The 12375-nt window shown below is 35.6% G+C and overlaps 1 protein-coding gene and 1 long non-coding RNA gene across 3 annotated transcripts in view; one reads left to right on the forward strand and one right to left on the reverse strand.

The window, feature by feature from the left end:
• Positions 1–12375, reverse strand: part of TMEM65 (transmembrane protein 65) — a 70490-nt gene that overhangs the window by 31176 nt on the left and 26939 nt on the right. The window contains exon 2 of one of the 2 annotated variants that reach the window (XM_017530747.2): positions 8321–8401. The exons of the other annotated variant lie outside the window; for it this stretch is intronic. Coding sequence (XP_017386236.1) covers positions 8321–8401 — 81 coding nt within the window. The remainder of the gene's footprint in view (positions 1–8320; positions 8402–12375) is intronic. 2 annotated transcript variants of the gene reach the window in all.
• LOC108305980 overlaps positions 8983–12375 on the forward strand; it is a 7944-nt gene continuing 4551 nt past the window's right edge. Inside the window, exon 1 of the long non-coding RNA XR_001825966.2 lies at positions 8983–12217. This is a non-coding gene — a long non-coding RNA (uncharacterized LOC108305980). The remainder of the gene's footprint in view (positions 12218–12375) is intronic.

A 12375-nucleotide genomic window follows, 5' to 3' on the forward strand; every position in this document is an offset into this window, starting at 1 on the left:
AACCCATAATTCTGGTAAGATAATAAAAAACCTCAAATAATTCTAGCACCTAATGAATCATTTGAACACTTAAAGATGAACATCCAATTACCACATTTAACATAGGTTTTATGATTATACAGAAGCTTTCTGATTGTACATAAGGCTGATGCTATAAGAGTAACTACAAGGTTATCAGAAAATGTGTTTCCTTTACGGGGTATTCCTGGAGAAATCTCCAGTGATAGAGGTATTCATTTCAATGGACAAGTTATAAAACAAATAAGGTTTTACAAACACAACGGCATTAAACAAAAGCTAACTGAATTGACTTGACGGCCTTGGTCAAAGGTATTACCAATTGATGGCAATCAGATCCACTCCACTAGAAAACATAGATTGATCCCTTATGTAATAGTTACTAAAAGGCTTATGTCCCTGATAATAGAACCTTGTGTATCTACCACTCTTAAAAACTCTGACATGATGTAATATTGAGAGGTTTAAATGTAAGATGCTGAAGTATATTTTCATCAGGTAAAAGAAGCCCTTCATGACCCACCAACTGATGACAATCAGACCTTTCACTGCCTAGAACCTAGAGATTAGGTCTTTTGAAAAAGACACCATAGAAAGACTGCTCTTGAATTCTTTTGGAAGAAACAATACCAAGTTGTTCTCTGCAGTAAAATTTCAGGGCTTCGAATCTTGGATCCACATCTCTTAACTCAGGATGGTCCCTCTAGACTCTTACTGTATACCAGAGACCTCAAGGTAAGGCTGACCAGGAAAGCTATTTTTTATTTTACCCAGAAGCAGATGGCATCCTCAATGTGAACAGCTTTCCCAAGATTACAGATCAAGACTTCTCTGTCACCATAAAACCTGTGACTTTTTTCCTCTTTGGTCTGTGTTCCTTTTCTGTTTATATACGGCAAGATAATGTGATAATTAAGATTTCATAATTAACAGCTTCTGCAATTGAATGTTAGATATGGCATGCTACTTACAGTAGGCAAAACCCATAGTGAGGGTTTTGCAGTTAAATTAGGCCTAAAATTGTATAAGAAAACCAAAGAAAGACAATTTGACAGTTTGTAGACAAATGTATAACCCTAATTCCTTGTCAGTAGCCTCCAACTTTGCAATGATTCAATAATGGAGCCTTAGACAAATATTGCTAATGCTTTTCTAATAGTTACCTCTAATGTACAAAGCATTCCACAAGGAACTGTCTGTTGTGTACCTCCAAGATATATTTTTATCTGTGGAGGATTTAATGATCAACTATATATGTGGGCAATTCCATGTATCTATAAGTGGAAAATAAGGAGCCAATGTGGTTTAGAAATTGTAACAGTATTGCTGTCACTGTCACTGCTAACTTTAATTTTCCAGCAGATGCAAATTTGCCAGCAGGTGCAAATCCCTCTAAATGGGCTTTTTTTTTTTTTTTTTTTTTTTTTTTTTTAATGTATTTTTTTTTTTTTTTTTTTTTTTTTTTTTTTTGTAAAATACTCCTTCCGTGGCTTGGCATAAATGTAAATGACATTATGATTAGAACTTTGTCTCAAACATTAGCTACTACAGCTGACTCTACTGCAAAGGCTATAGTTGTCCAGCAAACTTCTACAAATTCTCTTGCTAAACCTGTTTTAGACAGCATCATTGCTTTGGACTCTGCTGGCTGAACAAAGAAGACTATATGCAATAGCTAACACCTCCTGCTGCACTTGCATAAATACATCTGGTATGAAAGAAACTCAGTTGCCGGAAATCAATAAATAAGCTACTTGGTTAAAACAAGTAGATTTTTCTTTGGCTCGTTTTTTATGTATTTAATTTTGACTGGTTCAATTGACAGGGGGGCTTGTTAAGTATACTTCAGTCTCTTAGCATTATCCTCCTGATAGCCATGATAATAGTCTCCCTGGTGTACCATATCCTCGCAAGAGTATTAAATGCTCAAGTATAGCCATCCACTACACGTCAAATGGCCTCACCATGGATAGAATAAAAATGTGAAGAGAACATAAACATTCAGCTTACCTGACATTAAGAATTGTGAATTAAACAGAGAGCAAACAAGTCTTTTATGATAGTGACAAAAAGAGTGGTGTCAGTGCCCAAAATTTTGGTCAATCTCTCAAAATTGAGAGACTGATCAAAAGGGGGAACCTGCTAAATTAAATTTGGCCTAGAGCTGCTTCCATATGTAGCAAACTGCAATCTAATTTTGTATGTAAAGAAATTGCAACCTATCTCAGGTATACTCTTGTAACAAGTAGCTGACCCTTGGCCAATAATAGGAGCTGACCTTTCAGCCAATGGCAGGCTGCAAGCTGCTCAGACACCTCCAAATAAGGATAACACCAACTTGTAAACAAAAGGCTGTTTCTGTATGTCACTTCCATCTGTCTATAAATAATGCCTGCCCATGTCTCACTAGGAGGAGCTCTCTAAACCTGTGCTGGTTTGTCACCAGTACAGGTTCAGAAAGCTGCCCAACTCACGAGTTGTCTCTTTGCTCAAATGAACTCTGCTAACTTTAATTTTTCTCAAGATTATCTTTTAACACTACTAAAAGATACAACCTAAATTGAAAATCAATAGACTTTGGTAAAAGAAATGTGCAACACCTATAGTTTCTACATTTTAGTCTCCATTATAAAACTACAAAACATTTTTACAACAATGGTGATGCTGGAACACAAAAACAGGGCCAATGGCATATAGAGTGAATTCTATTATTTATTAGAAACTAATTTATCATTTCCATTGTTGAATGTTCCATTAAATTTAACAATACTATATTAATCCATTCTTACACTGCTATAAAGATACTACCTGAGACTGGGTAACATAAAGAAAGGAGGTTTAATTGACTCACAGTTTTGCATGGCTGGGAAGGCTTCAGGAAACACAATCATGGCAGAAGGCAAAGGGAAAGCAAGGCGTATCTTACACAGCATCAGGAGAGAGCAAGCGTATAGGGGAAACTGCCACTTTTAAAACCATCAGATCTCGTGAGTTCTTCCTCCTTATCATGAGAACAGCATGGGGGAACTACCCCCATGATCCAATCATTTCCTACCATGTCCCTCCCTCCACACCTGGGGATTACAATTTGAGATGGGATTTGGATGGGGACACAGAACCAAACCATATCACTACTTTACAAGGTATGTAAATCCATACTCGAAATAAAAGAAAATCTGAAAAGCAAAGAGTCTTATTTCCTAGTCTATTTATTTATTATGCTTTCATGGAAATGATGATTCTTAATGTGATATTTCAGTCTATTATCATGGGTGTAAAAAGCAATATACAATCACAAATGAAGGGGAAAACTCCATATTATTTATAATAAGCTTAATAAGAAAAGTATCAAAGCATTGGCCACAGTGGCTCATGCCTATAATCCCAACACTTTGGGAGGCCGAGATGGGCACATCAACTGAGGTCAGGAGTTCGATACCAACATGGGAAACCCCATCTCTACTAAAAATACAAAAAATTAGCCAGGCATGGTGGCGGGTGCCTGTAATCTCAGCTACTCAGGAGGCTGAGGCAGGGAGAATCGCTTGAACCAGGGAGGCAGAGGTTGCAGTGAACTGAGATCATGTCATTGCATTCCAGCCTGGGCAACAGAGCGAGACTCTAGCTCAGAAAAAANAAAAAAAAAAAAAAAAAAGGAAAGAAAAAGATAAGTACCAAAGCAGCTTCACTCTGAGATTACAGAAAAGGAATTGTTTAATGAATATACTATTCCTTTAGTACAAATAACTCAGTGTGTCTAATTATGCAGTTTCTGACCTTTGACCACCTAATATTTATTCCAGACTCACCCCATTATCTTTCCCAAAAAAGTACAGGAAGTAGACATGGCAACACAAATCACAGTCTGGCCTAATTAGAAGATTTATGAAAAGAATAGATATTAAACTAGTGAGTTTAAGCAATAATTTGGGGACCGAGGGTCTCAGTTACCCATATTTCTGAACATTATGAATAACTGCTTAGTCCTTTAATAGAACCAAAAGTTCAAATGGGTAAGGTAAAATTTACAATAAATATACAACATATTAAAGAACACACAAACTTAAAATGCAAACCATGCTGTAAGCAAAATAATTTAAGCAAATCAAATGCCAAAGCATCCAACATGTACCAAAAGTGGTTTACAAAGCAACACAGCAGTGTTTTTTCAAAAAGAAACAAATTCATATGGCCAAGTTATATAGTTATAAAAATTGACATTCAAAACTGAAAAATGAATGTTAAGCTTTCTCAAGTTAAGCTCTTTAGAAATAGCAACGAGCATAACTTTTAATTTAGTAGATTTTAATTAACCAGTCTTTTTAAATAGAAATTTTAATTGTAAAAGGACTTTTTAATTATTTCTAAATATGTATGTCTTATGTAAAACCCATAAAGGCGTTTGAGTATAATCTTGTAATTTAATTTAGCATTTAAAAGTAATTACTGCAACATATGCATTATGTAGAAAAGAAATTTCTACTTAAATTTTATAAAAACAAATATCGTAATAGAAATTGGAGACTTAAAATGAAAGAGGTCAGGAGAAAGGTGAAGGACAAAAAAATTACCTATTGCGTACAACGTACACTATTCAGGTGATGGGTAAACCAAAAGCCCAGACTTCATCACTATACAATTTATCCAGGTAACCAAAAACTACTTGTACCCCTAAAACTATCGACTTTTTAAATCAAATAATTAAGTAAATAAAAGAACTAGAACTGTCACCTTGTTAACCTTCCAGGGAACTTATCATGCGACCTGGGACTTCACTGCAACCTGTTAACTAGAAGCAACAAATGAATTCCAGACTGGTGGGGGCCAGTGGTATAACAGTAGAGGACAGGAGCTGGCCAGTAGCAATCATGAAGAAAACTATAGTATTCAATTAATTATCACCTTTACTAACAACCACATTAATGTACTATCCCCATTAACTGTTTAACTCTGACTTAAGTAATAGTAAATACTAGAGCCACAATAACTGTACCTTTTAGTACAATTGTATTTCATGGTCGTTTTTTTTTAAAAGGATAATCAGGTATACTACTGATCTGTGATCTTACACATATAACTGTGTACTTTAACAATTATATATACTAGTAAAATTATATTCCTTTCCTTCTTTTATACCTATAGAAGAAAAAGAAAATAATTACTATATAGAATGATATTCCTTTTTTAAAGGCTAAGATATTAAAACAACAGTACAACTTCAAAAAAATCTTGTGCTTTGGCTGGGCGCAGTGGCTCACGCCTATAATCCCAGCACTTTGGGAGGCCAAGGTGGGTGGATCACAAGGTCAGGAGTTTGAGACCAGCCTGGCCAACATGGTAAAACCCCGTCTTTAAGAAAAATAAATAAATAAATTTTGTGCTTTTACTTATAGAGATAGTAGTATATAACTTTTCGTTTAAAAAAATCATATAGCTATGGATGATACTGTAGAGAGAAAGCCTAAGACAAGCTAGAATAAAATAATTTATCTTGGAACATCAGAAGTGGTAGCTCTGTGAATAGTCTACACAGATTCGCAAAAGATACTCATTTTAAAATAAAATTGTTCCATATCTAGAAAGCAGTAGAGTCTTTTCAGTGTATGATGTATTACCTTCTTCCCTTTCAATCATTCCCTGAATAAGAATTCTTTCACAGAATGTTGAAGCTGAAAGAATTCTTAGAGACCATTTGCTAGTAGTTCTCAACATGAAGTGGTCCCTCCCCCAGAAGAGGTTTACATATGCAGGGTTGTTTTGGATATAACAATGACTGGGAAATTCTACCATCCTCATTAAGGATTCTAAACTTTCTACAATGCACAATAGAGTCCTTTGTAATGAAGAGTTATCCAACCCAAATACCAGAAGCACACCCACTGTGAAATACTGACTTAATTCTCCACTTTGAAGATTAGTCACCTAGGCCCAGAGAAGTTAATTGACTTACTCAAAGACACACAGCTAAGTCCAGAACTGAGATTCTCATTTTCCCACTCTACTTCTCATTCAATTAATAAATTCTCAATAGAAAAACATGGAAGAACCAAAAATCAATCATATATACATATATAAAACATTGTCAACACTGGTCATTCATTAGTATTTGAAATTGAAATAAAACAACATTTAAATAAATAAATATAAAATACTAATAAATAAATCTAAATACTAGGTTTTTAAATAAATCTAAAATACTAATATCCTTTTCAAATTGCTTTTTTTCTCTCATAAAATATAATTCCCCTTCACATATTTTTTAAAACCATTCAAGTTAAAACAAAGAGGAGAAAATCAAATGACACATCATACGTTACCAAATAAAATATTTTTTGAATGGAGGTATTAGGTGGTTTCTGCTGGATGGTTTCAGAACAACTGGAAATTATTACATGGTTCCGAAACAATTGGATACCCTATAACCTAGGGCTACTCCATTGCTAACACTGAAGAAATGTATTAGAGTGAAAAACAGCACTAACTAAAAGCCCAAAAGACTTAACACAAATACCAACTCTGATATAAAATTAGTCACTAAATCTTCAGCAGGTTACAAGCCCTCTGGGTGTCATTTTATGATACAAAAAAATGAGTTAAGGTTTTCATGATCCTTTCAAGAGAGGTACCATCTAAACATTCATAAAGAAGCATACTACTTTAAGTAGGGATATAACTAAACACTGAGTCTCAAAAGGTAAGAGCACTGACAGGTTAAGTCCTACTATCAGTTATCATTCAGCAACACCTGATCTCCTAGTGACATTGTTTGCCATAATCTATTAGAATAAGCATCTTATTCTTAATAGAATAAAATCTGAATTTTATTTGAATAAATTTGAATAAGTTCAAATAAGTATTTGAGAGCTAAAGTATCTTCAGAATATTTCAAAATTAACATTTTATTCTTCAAAATACATTTGCATTAAATGTTTAACTTCTACATGCAAATTGAAATTTAAAATTTTTAATATCAGAGCTGGCAAAGTAAGAGTATGCTGGGGTATTTTTGCAGACAATGTACTAATATGTCATTGTGTGTGTCTGTGTGCCTGTGTCTGTATGTAAACACCCTATGCCCCTATATTTCTCTGATGTTCTTACAGCTTAGTTTTTCGTGTTTTTGCCTGGCATCATATATACAGTCTGAGTTTTATTTAACTCTTACCCCTACAAAATTTCAATTGGTCCACAAAATATTTCAGGCTCCTTTTCATACACTGTGTTATACTTCTTAGGCAAAGTAACTAGATCAAATACGAATCAGAAATAAATAAAACAGCCGGGCGTGGTGGCTCACGCCTGTAATCCCAGCACTTTGGGAGGCCCAGGCGGGTGGATCACGAGGTCAAGAGATCGAGACCATCCTGGTCAACATGGTGAAACCCCGTCTCTACTAAAAATACAAAATTAGCTAGGCATGGTGGCGCGTGCCTTTAATCCCAGCTGCTTAGGAGGCTGAGGCAGGAGAATTGCCTGAACCCAGGAGGTGGAGGTGGAGGTTGCGATGAGCCGAGATCGCACCATTGCACTCCAGCCTGGGTAACAAGAGCGAAATTCCGTCTCAAATAAATAAATAAATAAATAAATAAATAAATAAAACAGGGACAGAGAGAGATTTGTTTTACTCTTTCTCTCTCTCCCCCCTCCCTCTTTCATAACATACTTCTACTCACTCTCTCACTCTCTCTCATTCTTTCTCTCTCTCTCTCTCTCTCTCTCTCACACACACACACACACACACACACACACACACACTCTTCTACCACCACCAAAGCATGTAACCTGAGTTAGACATCAAGCTGAATGGTGGCTGAATCTAAAACACTTTCATGAATGACCTTAATATGAACTTATTTAAGGTTATCAAACTATTCAAAAACATATTTTAAAAACACTCTACATTTACTGTAGTTACTGTACTTAAATGCAGTCTCTGTTTGCAATATTCTGAAGATTTCCCTGCATGAGGTCCTTTTTTCCTACTCATTTGTCCTAAAGAATTCATAGACTTTGTTGCTTCTGAAGTTTCACTTGCTATGGTTATTTCAACAATTTTTAAATATTCTATTTAAATATCATTAAATATAAGTGATTTTGCCTTTTCTTAAGGTCATGAATTTAATCCTTCAGTTAGTCAAGCATGCAATTATTGTTCCATCATACAGACAGTCAAAAACACTAATGCAAACAGAAAAAATTTAGGCATTCTATTTCAAGCAAGCAGGAAGCTCCATCAAATAGATGCTTTACTAATTAAAATAAACATCTGGCAAACAATCAACACTGTAAGATTGTACTATACCAAAACTATCAGGGGTCTCTGCTGAGGATACTTCCTTTGCACGTTTCACAATGGCAATCTCAGGTTGGGGATATCTGCATGCTAAAAATATTTTAAAATCAAAATATATTCACACAACAAAATAAATAAAATATACACACATTTTAAAATATATGTATAACTTAGAAGTGCCACATGCTAGTATACAGGCAGTCTTTGCTTTACACAGTAGGTGGGGCCATATAAGTCAAGTTTAAACTGTACAAAGCAGTTTTAGTAACCAATGGGAAAAGTTGCAATTATTCTGTAACCTTTCAAATTTTTTTGTCAAAACATGAAAAACTCTCTCACAATAGGTATAAACATAAAGGACAATTCTGAAAATAGTAAAACTAGCCACACACACAGTGGCTCACGCCTGTAATCCCAGCACTTTGGGAGGCCGAGGCAGGCGGATCATGAGGTCAGGCGTTCGATACCAACCTGGCCAAGACAGTAAAATCCCATCTCTACTAAAAATACAAAAAAGTAGCCAGGTGTGGTGGTAGGCACCTGTAATCCCAGTTACTCGGGAGACTGAGGCAGGAGAATCACTTGAACCTGGGAAGTGGAGGTTGCAGTGAGCTGAGATCACGCCACTGCACTCTACTCCAGTCTGGGCAACACTGCAAGACTCCGTCTCAGAAAAACAAATAAACAAAAAAGAAAATAGTAAAACTGATGTTTACTTAGTATACTGTAATTTAAAACATTAGAAAGACTGATACAGTGTTTTGTTTTGTTTTGTTTGAAAAAACAGGGGTAGTCTTCTGATATAACTTCTCATCATATAATATGCAGTGAGCATCTTTCCATACCTTGATAAATTGTCATACACTTTTCTAAGTCTGGATTAGTTTCTAACATTTTATTCTTTACATTTCCAATGTCATGATATATCTCCAAGGGTTCCTTTAATGTGAACTTTTTGCCAGGGTCAGTTTCCCTGAAACGGCTTCATCTTTTCACCACAACCTCCTCATTTTCTTTATTTATATTGATAAGTTCACCCTCCCTAGCCTCTTCTGGATGTATATCTGTAGTCTCTCAAATGGCGGCAGTTCAATAGCAGTATCAACATTCCCAAATCAGCGATTTCGTCTATACTCCATTTACACTTGATTGAAATTTCAGTTCAGCATTTTCACTTTTTGTTTCTTGGCTGCGATTTCATCTTGTTTGGTCAATTTCCTTTTGAATATCAATTTTGTAAAATATCACATAGGTTATCAGTGGGAGACAAGGAAGAAACATGCTTTGCTGTCTGTGTGTGAACTGAATGACAGATATACCAATCACCAACAGACTATAAAAAAAAGTGATGTGATTGGTCATGATCATGACGCACATATGTTTTTACGGAGCGATTTATGGACTGAGGAGCTAACAGCAAAGTTTGTACTTTATACAATTACTGAAAGTTGTTATACTGTACTAAATTAATTTGAACTGAGTTGTTGGGGACTGATGTTATTTAACTGAAACATTGTTACTGAGATTTATGAATATGGAAATTATGTAAAGCAGGGACTGCCTATAATAACGAAAAATTTGCATAAATCCAGAAAAATAATAGGGCATTAAAATTTAACATACATTTACTGTTTTCTGCATATACAAATTAATGTAAAATCAAAGGAACAAGGTTCTCTTTCTTAGAAGTCAAATGTTTTCCACTTAAATTCCTTGACTTTACTATCATTCAACTATAAAAGAGTAGTTGATCTATAATAAAGCAGAGTCCAATGATCAAATTTTGTATTTAAAAACAAAAAAACCCCTTCACCATAAATCAACTAGTAGGTTTTTTTGGTATCTGCCTTTGCATTTGTCACTTAAAAAAAAAAAAAACTTCTTAAAGGCTACTAAAGGGAAAAAAAATTACAGAAAATAGCCCCTGATCGCAAAGTGTGACATGGAGTCAGTAGGATATACAAGCCGACATGAGATGATTACAGAACAAAAAAATACAGCGTAAGTTTCCAGAAAGGAGAAATCATTTCCGTAAGAAGTGGGAGACAGATTCCAGAAGTTGAAGAACTTGGCCTTAAAGTACTGCAGAATTTAAGTAAGTGAGGGGAGGTGGGATTTCTCTTCTCTTTCCTATAAAGTTCAGTCGAAAAGCCATGAGGAAGAAATGAGTGAGATAGCATCTGTGTAGGAGGCAGCGGAAGCCACAGTGGCCTAGAACAGGGTTTTAGAGCTCAAGCAGCATGAGGTGTATCCCCAAAGGGAGGTCAGTCTGGTACAAGGTGTCAGAAACCAGTTGGGCCAGGTGCAGTGGCTCACGCTCATTTTGGGAGGCTGAGGCAGGCACATCACTTGAGGTCAGGAGTTTGAGACCAGCCTGACCAACACAGTGAAACCCTGTTTCTACTGAAAACACAAAAATTCGCCGGGCATGGTACGTGGTAGCACAAGCCTGTACTCTCAGCTACTGGGGAGGATGAGGCAGGAGAGTTGTTTGAACCCAAGGGGCAGAGGTTGCAGTGAGCAGAGATCATGCCATTACACTCAAGCCTAGGCAACAGAGGGAGGCTCTGTCTCAAAAAAAAAAAAAAAAGGAACCCAGTTGGTTGAGAAAGGCTTCCACATGGTAAGGGGAAGGGGTTGTGGCTCAGGGTGTCAGTGCCCAAATTAATGTGAGGAGGGTTATCTGTATAGGAATATGCAGGCAGTAGCAGTGATGAGATTTTGGTGACAGGAGTAGTGGTCAAAAATTAATAAATATATTAAAAACAATAGGAGCTAGGAATTTCTCCATCATAGAATGGAGTTATAAATACAGAAAGTGAGAAAGCTAGAACATTCCCTGTGGTATTAAATTGGTATTGAAGAAATTATAATGAATCTTTATTTTATAATATATAGAGATACACAGAACTATAAATAATACAGATTATGTATATAAATACATATATTCATTTATTTACTAGCACCGTCTACTCTTAGGGCAACACCCTAATAGTTATGAGCACGTCTAATGCCCAGATCCTGGCTTCTCAATACGATTCCACACTGAAAGAAACCAGAGTTTCTTGTAAAATGGCTGATTCTAGGGCTAGAGCAGGAAAAGTGGATTATTCAAGCCAGGAATTATTCAAGGAGTAATAGAGACAGGTCAAAAAGACACAGAAACCAGCTTGTAAGGGTTCCTATTGGCCAAATATGGGGTAGCTGGAAAATCAAAAATGGTAGTAACAAATTATAACCCATTGAATAGAAAACCATTAGTATATATTGATATAAATTGTTAAAGTGAATGATGAGAAATGGGATATTTCATAGACTCAAAATATCACTTCGCAAAAGACTTATTAGTTATAAAAAGGAAAATAGTAACTTTTGAATGGATAAGTCAGATAGATACCATGTTAGTCAAATGTCCAAAGTTAATATCACCAAGGATAAATTGAAATCATGGGCCACATGATAGGATGAAAAAGATTATAACATTGATTCTGTGATATTCCTGTTAAAGATGCATAACTGAAATATATTCATAAAGAAAGAGAGAAACCCAAATTGGTTTCTCTCAAAGACATGTTACAAAATACCCAAAGACAAGCTACAAAAAAAACTGGACTATAATCCCCAAAAGTGTCAAGGTCAATGCAATTCAAGGGGAAGACTAAGGAACTGTTCCAGATGGATGGAAATTAAAAATAGGTAAAAACTAAATCAGAACTAAATGTATAGTTCTAATCTGAATCTTTTTGCTCTAAAGAATGACTGAGATAATGGTGGAACTTGAATGACATCAGAGTACTAGAAGGTAGTACTCTTTTTTTTTTTTTTTTTTTGTTCAGTGATAGTTTATTGGTCCTTAGCATGCATGACATCTCAATTACCAAGGTAAATTCACATACACAACTGCAGGTAAAAACATGTTAAATAATATAAAAATAAATTGAAGCGCCGGGCGCGGTGGCTCAAGCCTGTAATCCCAGCACTTTGGGAGGCCGAGGCGGGTGGATCACGAGGTCAAGAGATCGAGACCATCCTGGTCAACATGGTGAAACCCTGTCTCTACTAAA

The sequence above is a fragment of the Cebus imitator genome, unplaced genomic scaffold (assembly GCF_001604975.1).
Source record: "Cebus imitator isolate Cc_AM_T3 unplaced genomic scaffold, Cebus_imitator-1.0 Scaffold68, whole genome shotgun sequence".
Taxonomy (NCBI): Eukaryota; Metazoa; Chordata; class Mammalia; order Primates; family Cebidae; genus Cebus; species Cebus imitator.